This window comes from Artibeus jamaicensis, unplaced genomic scaffold, assembly GCF_021234435.1.
Source record: "Artibeus jamaicensis isolate MK-2021 breed Jamaican fruit bat unplaced genomic scaffold, CSHL_Jam_final contig_332, whole genome shotgun sequence".
Taxonomy (NCBI): Eukaryota; Metazoa; Chordata; class Mammalia; order Chiroptera; family Phyllostomidae; genus Artibeus; species Artibeus jamaicensis.
Window position 1 is genome coordinate 39,953,953 of NW_026521788.1, and position 15,185 is coordinate 39,969,137.

Consider the following 15,185-nt stretch of genomic DNA (forward strand, 5'->3'; position numbering starts at 1 on the left):
GGCCGAGGATGTCTTTCCTCTGGATGAACCTGCTGAAGGACTCAGAGCTGGGCTGGGCTTCCTCTCGTGCCAGCTGCCCTCTGACAAAGCCTGGAATCCCACGCGCGACCTCAACCTCTCTGAGTCTCGGCCACCGGCACTTTGTGGGGCTGTGAGCAGCCATGGAGGTGCCTACTACACCAGGCACCCTGAAGCAGGTACTTGGTAAACATGGCCTTCTTTTGACCTAGAGGCCTGGGGGAAGGGAAGGGCTGGGCTCTGCTTGTCCCCAGTCCCACACCCAGGAAAGGGAGACAGCTGGGATTCCCTGTTGGAACTGATCCCTGAGCAGATACCTAAGGCCTAGAGGCACAGTCACAGAAGAGAAGCGAGGAGGAAAAGAATTCTCACATTCTCTCCAGAGATCCACAAACTTTGGGTCATCCCTCCTTGCTTTCTTCTCCACTCCCCAGGGCAGGCGCCGCATTCCCTGCACCCACCCACCGTTTGTAAACCCATCCTTCCATTACTCCAGCAGTTGTGCCTATATGCTGTAAAAATTCTTCGTGCAGAAAATCCTTTCCCCGGCTCTTCCTGCCCACCCAGGCCTCGCCAAGCAACGGGGTAAAAGTCAGCGCAGGAGACAGAAAAAAGCGAGAAGCAAACATCATGGGCGGCGGGTGGGGTGGGGGGGTGGGCGGGGGTTCTCCCCAGAGCCAGCCCCTCTCTAAGACCCAGGGAGGCAAAAGCGGGCGAGCCCGGGGATTGGAATATGAAGCCCTGGGCACGCTTCCCACTTGGTCTCAGTCCCTTGTAGTGGTCGGGGGAGGCGCGTCCTCTGCAAGCCCTCGCGCTGTTTCCTCATCTCTGCACGCGGGACGCCCACTCGGGTAGCAGGCGCCCGGCCTCAGCCTCTGCCCTGGGTCACGAGTGTGTCCTGCTCCCCCAGGGCGACTCAGGGTCCCGCGCTGGCACCACCGCACTCCCCCAGCTCCCAGCTGCGCTTGCGTAGCGCTCCTCTCGCCCGCCTGGCCAGTCTCGGGTTCGAGTGCGTTCCCGGTCCTGAACGCCCGCATCCTGTCCCGCCCTACCTGGGGCGGCGGGCGCGCAGCAGGGTGGCAGGCGACAGCACGGCCGCCGGCAGGAGCGGCAGCAGGAGAAGGCCCGCGCGGCCGGCATCAGGCCCATGGCGACCCGGGCGCGGCGGTTCGGCGGCGGCAGGAATGCCTGGCACGCGCGCAGGTAGCGGCTTGCCCGCCGCCCGCCCGCACACCCTCAGCGGGCCCAGACCCTGGAGGGGAGGGAGGAAGAGCCCGGCATTTGCGAATGCCTGAAATGTCAAGCCTGAAGTTGAAACCCGTGGAAGATCTGCTATTTCGATCATCTGCTCCCCCTTTTTCCTAATACCCCATGTTATTTTGCACCCCAGAAAAACTAGTAAATCCCATGATAGGTCCCATTGTCCTGACCAAGGACTGGCGTTAGGAGCTCCCATTCCCTGCAAACTGGGAGGTAGGGGTTCAAGGTGGAGCAATGGAGGCTCAGGAAGATCAGGTACTAGGTCTGCCTCACCTTGCCAAAAGAGTTATGAACCTAGATCTAAATGTGGGAAGAGCTGGAGCTAAGAGCTCCAGGCCTCAGGGCCAGCGCCCAAGAGCGCCAGGGACTGAATGCAGGGGCGGTGCTTAGGACTTAATATACGGTACCCAGTGCAGTCCAGAGAAGCTAATTATTGTCCCATTTTTTTCCAGACGACACAGCTGAAGCTGACAAAGGTGTCATTTTCCTGGGGTCACACAGATAGTGACAGATCTTCAATTTAAATCTAAATGATCTTTCTGCAAAACCTATGACCTCACAAAGGCAGCGTTCTGTAAAAAGCCCACAATTCCTTACTGCATAGACTATGAGGGCTGGCTGGGATGGGTACGCGGCCCCAGGCACACAGCGTGAGGGGCTGGGGGAAAAGAGAAGCAAAGCTGAGGGCCCCGCAGCAACAAACAGAAAGGATAAATGTCCTTCCGGTGGGCAGAACTCTGCAAGGGGTTAAGGGAGCCCTGAGGCTAGAATGGTGGGGGGCTCATCTGAAAGCAGCTTGTGCAGGGCAGGGTCAGTCTTTTTGCTCTTACTATTATACAGGGCCTAAACTAGGGTAAGGCAAGTGAGGCACTGACCACAGTTGCACAATTTAAGGTGGGTGCCCAAAACTTTGGTAATCAAGGTGAACATTTTACTGTAATATTTTTTAGAATGCAAGTTAGCCCTGACCAGTGTGGCTCAGTTAGTTGGGCCTCATTCCTCAAAGCAAAACATTGATGGTTCAATTCAGGGCACAAGCCTGGGTTGTAGGTTCGGTCTCCAGTCAAGGGACACATTTCTCTCTCACATCTCACAATGATGTTTCTCATCCTCTTTCTCCCTCACCTCCCCTTCCTCTAAAAATAAATAAATAAATAAAATCTAAAAAAATAAAAAGGAATGCAAAAAATCCATTTATAAAATATCAAAATTTTGTTTATCATGGATGTCTCAGGCTGAGTAAAGGCTCTCTAAAGATGTCCACATCCTACTCCCTGGAAACTGTAACTAAGTTACCTTACCTGGTAAAAGGGACTTTGTAGATGTGATTAAATTAAGGGTGGAGCGATTACATTGGATTATCCTGATGGACGTCAGAAAGGAAGGCAGAGGGAAATCTGACTATACAGTTGACCCTTAAACATGGTTTGAACTGTGAGAGTCCACTTATATGCAATTTCTTAAATAAATACTATACATGTAATTTCTCTTCCTTATGACTTTAACATTTTCTCTAGATTATTGTAAGAATACAGTATGTAATACCTATAACATACAAAATATGTGTTAACTGTTTATGTTATCGGTAAGGCTTCCAGTCAACAGTAGGCTATTAACAGTTCGGTTTTTGCCAAGTCAAAAGTTATATGTGGGTTTTCGATTGCATGAAGGTTGGTGTCAACCCTCATGTTGTTTCAAGGGTCAGCTGTGGAAGAGGAGGCAGTGTCAGGACAGAAGTGATGAGGCCACATCAAGGAATGTGGGCAGCCTCTAGAGGTGGAAGAGGCAAGAAACAGCCTCTCCCCTGAAGTCCTCGTAAGTAATCAGCCGTGTGGACACCTTGATTTTAGGCTCCTAAGACTCAGTTCTGACCTCCAGATGGATGAGAGAATAAATCCCTGGCAATTTGTTAGGGTAGCAATGAAACTTACACAATGGAGTTTGGGGGCACTAATTTGCATTTTTAAAACTGTAACAATAAATTACTTATCTTGATTACTGAGTTTCTTGGTGCACCAGCCCTGATACTAGCGTGGGGTTTGGAGGGGAAGGGGGCAAAGGTGAGGGGGTCTGTACTGTCCCTTCCCATAGTTCAGGTAAACATAACGACGGGAGAGTTCACAGGGCTAGGGGGCCACAGACTCGGGAATGCCCTGCCCTAAGTGTGCCAAGAAAGCCTAGGGATCCCGCGGGCCAGGAACCCACTGTGTCTGAGCAACTCTGTCCATTAAAGAGAAGGGTCCTCAGGCTCAGTCGAGGTACCCACTCTGGGGATAGGTGGGACTCTCAGGGGGCCGTGGTGCTGAGTTGCTTTCTCCTCTCCTGCCTCAGTTTTCCCACCCGTGTGATCATTGAGTTAGACCTGCTGGTCTCTAGGGTACCCCTTCCACCCTCACCTAGATCCTCCAATGATGAAAGTCTACAGCTGGCTCTGGACCCGTCAATTACCCCCAATAGACCTTGAGGGCGATGTTTAGCCATGGGGCCTGCTGGGGGTGGGTGTGCAGAGGCAGTAATAGAATTGTCTTCTTGGGTTAGGGCCAGGTTGCTGAGAAGCTGATGATCTGTCCCTTCACACAAGCACATGGTGACAAATCACCTCTTCAGCCGGGATGGCCCTTGTTTCTGAGCTGTGTATACTGCAGACCCTGGACCCACGACCTCAGGGGCAGCCTCTTTCCTCCATCTGGACTGCTTCCACATGATGCCCCCCGCCAGCCCCCCATCAAGACAGCTCAGATCCAGAGGCTCAGGTGCTCTGAAGCCTGCCTGGTAACAGAGAATCCACAAATAGGCTGACGCTGGAGGCAGACTGCCCCTCCTCCCAGCTTGCAGTGTGCTGTTAAGCAAGTTGTTGAACCTCTCTGGGCCTCTCTGCCCCTCTACAATATGATTTTGATACAACAATCCCTAGCAAGAGCATTACATGGCAGCATGAGATCCCTCCCTCTTTCCCCAGGAGAACCATGGCCACCTGGAGGAAGCTGAGGGTCAGAGAACTGGCCACAGGGCCCTGGGAAGCCTCCTGGTATCCTACTCTCGAGAGCAGGCCTCTAGCACCCAGGCTCTGAGCTCCTTCAGGCCTGCGTTAGAAAGTGAGCTTCCTGCCTACTTCTCTGTGACCTGGACAGGTCAACTGAGCCTCCCTGCTACTGCGTCCTCACCCATAAAGGGGCTGTACCAGGACTGGTTTCACTGGACTGCTGTGAGGGTCAATCAAGATGCAGAGGCTGGCATGAGGACATGCTGAGTAAACGTTAGCTATTCTGGCAAGTGGCTGCCTCTGCCCAACTTCCCCCCTTTTGGCTGTGTCACCAGGGCACTGTGTAGCGTCACTGGCATGTGCCCTACATTGGACTCAGCATGAGTCCTGGACCAGGACGAGCTCTTTTCTGGACTGTGATCTGAGCTCTATTTAGCACACTCTGAAGCCAAGCAGGCCGAGCTGACGGGCCACTCCCATCATAGCTGCTAGGAGGGCAGGAGGATTGAAAGGTCTGACACAGTGACTAAAAAGGCAGTTGAACAGTTATCATCCTGAGTTACGCAGGAAGCTCTGACGAGCAGACCTCTGTAAATCCCTCTCACTGCCTTGCCAGGTTCTCCCCCAAGACAGGGCAGCTATTTCTCTGCCTGTTCTCCTAGTAAATAGCTCCTGTCAGTGGGGTCTGTGGCAGGGGGCTATTTCCCCTGCCTTGAGGCTCCAAGCTCACAGGCTTCTGGAGCAGTGCAGGAAACCAATTGTGAACCAACCCCTATACCCAGAAGAGGCCAGAGCTGCCTTCAGAGTCTGGGACCAGGCTGATATGAGATGGGGTCCAAGGCCTATATGGTATCTCCTCTTCCACCTGGTACGTGGACCCACGGGGCCTATTAGAAAGGTCTGAGGGCACCAGAATCAAGCTTCAGTGCTCTTTCTGCTGGTTTAGTGACCCAAAGCCCAGTCCAGATCAGCAACAGTCCTTTCTCTCCCCTTTAGGAAGGGCTGCGAGAAAAGGCTCATGCCCCCTGGCCTGCTGGGTGAACATTCAGAGGAATTGGAAGTTAAGACTCTCTTCTTGAATTTCCCAAAAGAGCTGGAATATGGTGCAAGCAATAATGAGGAGATGAGGTCCACTGGGATCTCAGGCTCTGCCAGTGCCAGGCTGGGGCCATCAACCTTGCCTTCTGAACCTGATTGTGCCTTGAGGACTTCCACTTAAAGATAGCATTCCAGAAAATAATGACTGCTAACCAGCAGGACTAACGAGGTTTTGCCTGTACCTCCAAGTTGTCCTGAGGCTGGGATTTTCTCCATGTTAAGAGTTCTGCCCTGTGGCTTCTGGGAGCTGCATTTGTCCCCTCTGCATCCCCACCTCCCATGATTTCTGAGGAACAGCTGGGCAGGAGGATCGGCTCTGGCAGGTCAGAAGAAAGTCTCCAGAGGCCTGTATGAGCCACACAGCTGGCCTTTGGGCAGCTAGACTCTGATGGCCATTGCAGGCCTTCTGCCTGACCCCTGAGGCCCCTCTAGCCAGGGACACTAACCCCAGATCAGGCTCCTTGCCCCAGGACTGTCACTCCATGCTGCTGCCCATAAGGCTGCAACAAACAGATCCTGGGTTTTGCTCAGCAGTTTGCTAGTCTGTAGGTGGGGTAGTTACCCTGCTACCAGTTATTGAGCACTAATATTGCACACCGCCCCCCGCCCCAGCCTCCTGTATATAACTGCTCACTCAGCATCTCCACTGGTTCAGTGACTAATAGGCATCTCAAACTCAAACATGTTCAAAGAAGCTATAGTCTTGCCCCAACCTTCCAAGCCTGCTCTACGCTGAACCTTCCCCTCTTGGTTAATGACAACTGCCTCCTTCTGGTGCTCAGCCAGACCCCTTGGAGTTCCCCTTCCCTCACACCCACATGCTTTCAGCATAGATCTGGAATCTGATCACTTCCATTACTACCCATGATACTACGGCTGTCTCTGCATGGATTACTACATACATGTCTCTGGGCTTCCTCTTGTCCCTCTCTGCTCAGTGGTTAGAGTGGTCCTTTTAAATTACATACGAGATTATGTCATTCAGCTCAAAGCTCCCCAGTGTCCCCTTCTCCATTTCACTTACCAGTAAAAGCTGAAGTCCTTAGAGGGGCCCATGAAGCCTCAGCCATCAGGCCCCTTCCCATCTAGTCCTGGTCCTCCCTACTCCTGCCCTCCTTCCTTGGTGCCTACTCAAGGCTACATCAGATGTTTGCTGCTCTTGCCTGAGCTGTGGTCTTGGTCTGGCACACCTGCAGTGGCACTGCCCTGGCCCTTTCTCTCACCTCTTTAAGACTGTTCCAATGTCACTCTAGCATTCAGCCTGCCTCACCACTGTTTAAAACAACTCTATTTTTTTTTTCTTTCAGTAGAACTCACCACCTAAAACATGGTTCTCAAAATGTGGGCTCAGACCAGTACTACTTGGAAATACAAATTCAAGGGCCACACCCAAGTGAGTTGGAAACTGTGGGTGGAGCTAGTAGTTCATTTTTACAGCCTTTCCTCTGGGTGATTCTGGGGCCAACTAGTTTGTGAGAACCACTGCTCTATGCCACACAATGGACTTTCCTTGCTATTGTCTGTCCTGAGGAAGAGGATAGAGGCTTTTTCTGATCTCTTTTCTTCCTTGCTACATCCCTTGCTTGCACATGGCAGGTACTCTGTACTTTCTGAATAGATGAGGGCTATTTAGTACTAAGAGAGAACTGAGTATTTTGCACACATTTTCTCTTTTAATTCTCAGGACAATCCTGCAAAGAAAATACTTTTATTCCAATTTCACAATCAAGGGCACAGAGAGGATAAGTGGTATGCCCAGGGTCTCAAAGAAGCAAGGAGAAGAGCCAGATTATACCCAGACCGCAGCCTAGTGCTGAAAACGGTGCTCACCTTCCTCTCACATATCAGTGAGACCAACTTTACTAAGCAACTTCCTATGAACATGGGATTCACCTTTGACAGCTTGCAGGCAAGGACTCACTCATGCAAGCCAGACAGTGCTGGGTACCCTGTGACTCCCTGCTTTCCTCTCTCTCAGAGAACTGGCTGGGAGGTGCTTCCTGATGAAGCCTCCTGGAGCTGGGCAGAGATGTCCAGAGAGGCACTGGGGAGGACAGCCCTCTTCACAATATCAAGTCTTCTGATCCATGAACATGGAATGTCTTTCCATTTATTTAGGTCTTCTTCAATTTCTTTCAACAATGTTCTCTCATTTTAATAGTATTAAGTTTTGCATTTTGCTTGTTAATTGTATTCCTATTTTATTCTTTTTGATGCTATAGTGAATGAATTTTTCTCTTATTTTAACTTTTTAAAATTGATTTTGATAGAGAGAGGGAAGGGGAGAGTGAGAGAGACAGACAGACATACATGGATTTGTTGTTTCACTTATGTACACATTCATTGGTTGCTTTCTGCATGTACCCTAACCAGGTATCAAACCCACAACCTTGGCGTGTCAGGATGATGCTCTAGCCAATTGAGGTACCTGGCCAGGGCTGTAAATGAAGTTTTATTTTTATTTTCAGTTCATTCGCTGCTACTGTATAGAGATACAATTGGCTTGTGTATGCTAAACTTGCATACGCATAAGCGTGCAATGTTGCTGAATTTTTATAGTTTTCTAGTGGATTTCTTAAGACTTTTCTATATACAAGACCATGTTACCTACAAATATAAGTACTTTTACTTTTCTCTTTCCTATGTGGAAGCATTTTATTTCAATGTATTGATTAAGTGCTCTGACTATGACTTCCAATACAATGCTGAATAGAAATGGTAAAAGTAAGAGAATCCTTGTCTTATTCCCTTCTTAGAGAAAAAGCATCCAGTCTGGCACCCGAACAGGGACACAAAGGCCGTGAGCCAAGACTATCAGCCGTTGTGGTCAACACACCAACGTGGGTGGAAGGGCGCACAACAGCCCAGGGGAGGGTCGACGACCCCGAGTGCTTTTCGGAGGGCGCAGGGTGTGTTGTATTTTAGGGAAATGGGGTATCTTTCCAAGGTTGCCTTCTCTTGAGACTGCACTCTCTTTAGTAAACAGAAGCCTTGCTCTCTCTCTCTGGCAATCGCCACACCCCTCGGGCACAAGCTGAGCATTTAAAAGCCATAAGGACACTTGCCGCAACAAAGTCACCTGTGACAGGATGAGTTGGAGGTGGACCAGGAAAGAACACTGGGTTTCCTGCCAACTGCAAGCAAAAGTCCATGCAATGAGAGGCACACTGTAAAAAACACTCACAAGCCCCTCCCCACGACACAATCCCCAATCAGGTTTTAGGCTTGGGAAAGAAAACAATGAACTTTCCTTTCAATTAGGTTTTTTTTTTTTTTTACAAGTTCCTCTCTAGACATCCTTTCTTTAAACTACTTTTTACAGCTCTTTTAATTCTGCCTTTTCCCTCTGCCTACATATAAACAACAACAAAAATAAATAAATAAATATTTCAGTTTCAACCAAACTCCAAAAATTACTTTAAAACCTCAAAGTTAATTAACAAAGTTTATAAGTGTCTCAACTTCTTACTAAGATGCCAAAAAGAAAAGACATTCCTCCCTCTGACTTGAAATCTAAAGTGTTTCTACATAAATAAAACCTTACAAAAATGTTTAAAGTCAATCCCTAAGACTTACAAAAGCCTCACAAAATTTTTTTATCACAATAATTTAACTCTCGACTCAGTCAAAAAACACAATATAAAAGTTAGTCACCTGACACTTCAAGCCCTCCACCCCCTCACAGTCTTAGAAAGCCCTCCACCCCCTCACAGTCTTAGACACATAATAAAACCCTAAAGCCCATAAACAAAGTTAGAGTACCCTAAATACCAGACAGCCCTCCTTGACAATTTTCATCAACAATACATTTCTGACCCACCACACTATACTCTCTAATAACTAATTAACTAAAATTTAATACAAACTACAAAATCTAAAACAACAAAAAAACCTTTTAACAACAAAAATAAACTCTAACTTATCTAAAAAACAAAAAGTCTATCTACATATATTACAACTCCTCCAAAAATCAAAATATAAAATAAAACATCTTATACAACTTTTACAAACTATAAAAAATATTACCTTACTTTTCCTAATAAAAACCTTAAATATTAAACATTTTAAAAACTAACAAATTAAAGACTTTACAAAATAATAAATTTCCCATCAAAATTCAAAACTTAATAACCTAAAAACTTGTCAAGACTACTCTCATGCCTATATAAACTAAAAAATATTAATTATAAAAATACAAAATTTAATTAAAATTTAAAAATTATACAAAAAAAAAACAAACCACAAGAGTCCTACCTACGACTCCACCAAAAAAACCTGTGTAATGATAACCATTCCTTATCTCAATTATAAAAACATTCCTCCCCACAAAATCAATCACCATCAAAAAAGCCAAAAAATTCAAATAAATACCCTATTAAAATGATAAAACAATACCCTCAACAGATAACAAAAAAATAATTTAAATGCCCTTTTAACTTTCCCATTATAATCAAAAATCAAAAAAATATCAATAAATATTTTTTCTCATCATCAGGCGACAGGTGGACTCTGCTGACCAGGGTCCTGCCACAGCTTTTTGGCAGGTTGAGGAAGTTCCTTTATACCCCTAAACCATTGAGTGTCCTTATCCAGGAAAGGGTGCTGGAGTTTATCAATTGCTTTTTTGGGTCTATTGAGGCAATCGTGTGGATTTTGTCCTTTATTCTATTGACATATTATATTAATTGATTTTTCCAATGTTAAATCATCCTTGCATTTCTGGGAGAAATCTCATTTGGCCATGGTGTATAATCCTTTCATATATATATATATATTTTTTAATTAAATTTATTTTTTAAATTGATTATGCTGTTACAGTTGTTCTATTCCCCCCTTCATTCCCCTCCACCCTGCCCCCCCATCCCCACCATTACCCCCCTTTAGTTTATGTCCATGTGTCTCAAGTCCTTTAGGTTCTATATTTCCCATGCTATTCTTGCCCCCCCCATCTATTTTCTATCTACTGTCTATGCTACTTATTTTCTGTACCTTCTTCCCCCATCTCCTCCTCCCACTCCCCTGTTGCTAACCCTCCTTGAGATCTTCATTTCTATGTTTCCACTCCTGATCTAGCTGTTCTTTTAGTTTGCTTTCGTTTTAGGTGTGGTTGTTAATAACTGTGAGCTTGTTGTTCTTTCACTGTTCATGTTTCTTTAACTTCTTTTTCTTAGATAAGTCCCTTTAACATTTCATATAATAAGGGCTTGGTGATGATGAACTCCTTGAATTTGATCTTATCTGAGAAGCACCTTATCTGTCCTTCCATTCTAAATGAAAGTTTTGCTGGATAGAGCAATCTTGGTTGTAGGTCTTTAGATTTCATGACTTGGAATATTTCTTTCCAGCCCCTTCTTGCCTGTAAGGTCTCTTTCGAGAAATCTGCTGACAGTCTGATGGGGACTCCTTTGTAGGTGATTGTCCCCTTAGCTCTTGCTGCTTCTAGGATTCTCTCCTTCATTTTAATTTTGGCTAATGTAATTATGATATGCCTTGGTGTGTTTCTTCTTGAGTCCAACTTTTTTGGTACTCTCTGAGCCTCTTGGATTTCTTGGAAGTCTATTTCCTTTGCCAGATTGGGGAAATTTTCTTTTATTATTTGTTCAAATAATTTTTCCACTGGTGGTTGTGTCTTTCCCCCTTCTGGTACCCCTATAATTCGGATATTGGAGCGTTTAAAGATGTCCTGGAGGTTCCTAAGTCTCTCCTCATTTCTTTGAATTCTTGTTCCTTGACTCTTCTCTGTTTGGCCATTATTTGCTTTCTTCTGGTCCACTCCATTGATTTGAGTTCCAGTTTCCTTTTCATCTCTATGGGTTTCCTGTGGAATTCCATTAATTTCCCTTAGTTTAGCCTTCATATGTTTCTCTAATTTGTGGCTATAGTCAACCAGATCTGTTAGGATCCTGATGACCAGTGTTTTAAACTGTGCGTCTGAGAGTTTTGCTATTTCTTCGTCGCTTAGATTTATCTCTGGGGCTTTGAGGTCTTCCTGCGACATTTTTGGTCTGTTCTGGCCCTTTAAATGTGAGAAGCGGCACCTTGGACTCCCAGGTCGCTGGGTTGTGATGCTGTATGTGGGGGCGTGGTCAGAGCGGGGGAAATGGCGGCGCCCTCTACTGCCGCAAGCCAGGGGGACCGCCGGGCCCCGGTCCAATCGCCCACTCCCTCGCCCGTCCGCTCGCCCGCAGACAGGCAACCGCAGTCAACACGCAGCACCGCCTCCCCACCGTCTCCTCAGCAGTCGCTCACCCGGTGGGTCGCTCGGTCGCTCACTAGGTCCAATCCTGGGCCCGGAACCCGTGCGTCTGGATTCGCGCGTCTGGACTCCGCGCCTGGGTCCGTCCTACCGGAGCCCTCCCATGCAACTCCTCACGAGATGCCGGTTTCGCCCCTTATCGGTCGGGCTGAAGAATTTGTTGTTAACGGACTTCCGAAAAGTTCAATTTTCCGTGTTCTGGTTGTGTTCTCTGGTGCTAATATTTAGTTGTCCCTAAACTTGGTTGTGTGAGAAGGCACGGCACATCCACCTATGCCTCCATCTTGGCGGAAGCAATCCTTTCATATATTGTTGGATTCAATTTGTTAGTAGTGTGTGGAGCATTTTTTGCACCTATATCCACAATATTGGTACTCCAGCAATTCTTCTCTGACTCTCCTACTCCATCAATCCTCTTTGCATTGCTATTTATCTCCCAACTAAGGAAAAATAAAAACAAAACCCTCTACCTTACTTCCTCCTCCAGCTACTGTCCCATTTCTCTCTTTCCCTTTACAGCAAACTTGTAGAAAGAGCTGGATATGCTCACACTCCAATTCCCCACCTCTTATCCTTTCTCATACCCACTATTTTCAAGCTTTATCCTCAGCTTCCACCAAAACCTCCCTTGTTCAAGTGACCAATCTCTAGGTGCTCAGTGTCCATTCTCTTCTGACTGATGTATCAGCAGCACATGGCGTAGCTAATCACTGCTCCTTCTTCCTTAGACACTCTCTTCACTCTTCTCAGGGACCCTACTACTTCCTGGCTCCCCTCCCTCACTGGGCCTCTTCCCAACTCCTTCTGCTGGCTTATCCTCTGCTCCCCAACTTCTTACTGGGGAGCAGCTCAAAACTCCACTCTGGTTCTCCATATGCTTGGTAGTGTCTCATCCAGCCTCATGGCTTCAAACTCCATCTATGTATCAGTGACACCCACATTCCCTCTCCAACCCAGTCCTCTCGCCCTAATCTCTAGACTTAAATGTCTAACTGCCTGCTTGATATCTAAACTTGAGCTTCTCATAGGTATCTCAGACTAAGCCTCAAAGCAAACCCTCAGTCTTCCTACCAAACAAATATACTTCCTATGTGCGGTCTTCCTCATCTCAGTTAATAACTAATCATCTTCCCAGTTGCTTGGATCAAAACATCTTGGAATTACCTCACTGACTCTCATACTCTTATGACTTTCTTCCATCTCAATGAAATATGACTGGCTGTACCTTCAGAATACATCAAGAATTCAATTACTTCTCATTACCAATACCATCCTGGGCCAAGCCACCATCACTCTTACCTGTATAATTATGTAATAAGCTCCTAACTGATCTCTCTGTTTCATCCTTGCATTCTTTTATCTTTTCTCAGCATGGTAGCCACAGGCATTCTGTTAGACCTGAGTCAGGCTCTGCCACTCCTGTGCTTGAAACCTGTCAAGGGCAGCACCTCACTCAGGAAAAACCAGAGGCATCACTATGATCACAAGGCCCTGCTCATTTACCACTGACTTCTGTGACCTATTTCCTGCTCTCTGCCCCTTCACAGGTGTTGCTCCAGCCACAGTGGCCTCTTTGTTGCCCTTCTGGACACTCCTGCCTCTGCCTCCAAAACTCTCTGCCCAGGTATAGGTTTAATTCACTCTTTCATCTTCTTACTTAAATGTCGCTAACCTCTGCCCCCCTCTCCTATTACTCCTGCTTGCCTTCTCTACCTCATCTTTAGTCACTGAGCTCATCACCATCTAAGCTATAATGGGCTTACTTAACTTGTTTATCTGTCTCTTCTAATAGAACTTGAATTCCATGAGGGCAGCGACCTTGTCTTTTCTGCTCATTGCTGTATCCCCAGCCCCTAGAACACATTCTTTAGTGAATGACTGAATGGCTGAATGAAGGAATGAATTAATGAATGCCCAGACAAGGGGTACCACAGTCTGGACCACCCTAGGCAGGCCATCAGTAGTAACAGGCTCCTCTGACCCACTGGCCTGCTCCAGCTTTCTCTGTAGGGATACTCAGGCTCTCTAACTGCAGGTGGCATGCTGCCCATTCCTGTCTGTCAGAGCTGGCCTGCTCTGTGCCAGAACAAACATGCTTGAAAGGGGTCTTGGGCTCCGTTACAAAACAGCGAAAGAAGGACTGATCCTCTAAGCTTCCTGTTCAGGGGAACCCAGGCTAATAACAGCTTTGCCAGGAAACCTCCAGAGGCCAGTTGAGCCCACCTGTGAGTGCCCATGCTTGCCCACACATGTCTGCCATTACTAACCCTGGGATTTCTGCATTTCCTCTATCCTTCTTATAGAAAGGAGATGAGCACTTCTGATGACAGGTCCTGTTTTAATTCCTGGAAGTTCTTCAGCACACAGCCTGAGAAGTCTGATAAATACTGGTGGAAGGGGGGCTGGAAGAGGTGAAAATCTGGGTTCTATGTGGGATTCTGCAAAGGGCCCTCATTCTAAGCAAGCAGTGAGAGAGGCAGAGAGCGAGGGAGAAGGAGAAAGAGGGTGAGATAGAGATAGGGATAGACAGAGATAGAGGTAAGACAGAGAGAGACATAGCTAGAGCTTTAGAGGTAGAAAGAGAGAGAGAAGGGAAGGGGAGAGAAGGGAAGGGAGAGAGAAAAGGGTAAGAGATAGGCTAGGGCAGGGGCCAGCAAGCAGACCAAGTGTGACTAAGTCCTCCATGGGTTGCAACAAAGCACAGTGTTTGGGCTCAGAACATCAGCCCTCATTTCTCAGCTCTGGTCCCTTGACTAGCTATGTCACCTTGCATAATTACTTAGACTCTTGGACTTGTAGTTTCTTTTTTAATTCTGTTATATAGTAAAATATGCACAAAAAGACATAATTGCAAAATGAACATCTGTGTAACTATGACTACCATCCTGACTTCTATGGTATTCATTTCTTTGCTTTTCTTTATGTTTTTGCTTCCTAATGACCTACCCATAAATAATATATGTAGTTTACTTCTACCCTATATTTCAACTTTATAAACTTTATATAAATGGGATCATAAAGCAAATTATTAGTCTTCCCAAGTCCCAGAGTATGTTTTAGGATTCAGGCATGTTGGGTAAAGCTGTAATTAATTCATTTTCATTCTTGTAGAATAAATCCTTGTAAAATTGGTGACAAAATTTATTTGTCATCAGGCCATCTTAAATAAGGCTGCTGTGAACATGTGATGTGTATGAGCCTCCCAGCATACCTGTGAACATATTTCTTTTTGAAACATGTCTAGCAGTAGAATTGCTGAAATATAGGCACGCACTGACTTTTGTAGATACTTTCAACTACTTGCCTAACAATATATGCAAGTGTCTGTGGCCTGCTATTATCATCACTGTTTGGAATGTGCAGTCCTTTTCATTTAGTCATGCAAGTGGATGAGTGGAAGGATCGTGTTGTGTTTTAATCTGCCTTTCCCTAATTACTACTGAGTTACTGCCTGTGTTCATTGGTCACAAGGATTTCCTCTGCCACAATGCGGCCGTTCAAGTCTCTTGCCTATGTTTCTACTGGCTAGTCTATCTTGACCTTATTGGTTTACAAGAGTTTGAGGAGTGA

The 15,185-nt window shown here is 46.5% G+C and overlaps 1 protein-coding gene across 4 annotated transcripts in view; it reads right to left on the reverse strand.

Moving 5' to 3' along the window:
- Positions 1-15,185, reverse strand: part of LOC119046862 (rho GTPase-activating protein 22-like) — an 86,341-nt gene that overhangs the window by 18,907 nt on the left and 52,249 nt on the right. The window contains exon 1 of one of the 4 annotated variants that reach the window (XM_037142143.2): positions 6,384-6,498. The exons of the other annotated variants lie outside the window; for them this stretch is intronic. Coding sequence (XP_036998038.2) covers positions 6,384-6,444 — 61 coding nt within the window. The 5' untranslated portion in view covers positions 6,445-6,498. Of the gene's footprint in view, positions 1-6,383; positions 6,499-15,185 lie in introns of those variants that run through there. 4 annotated transcript variants of the gene reach the window in all.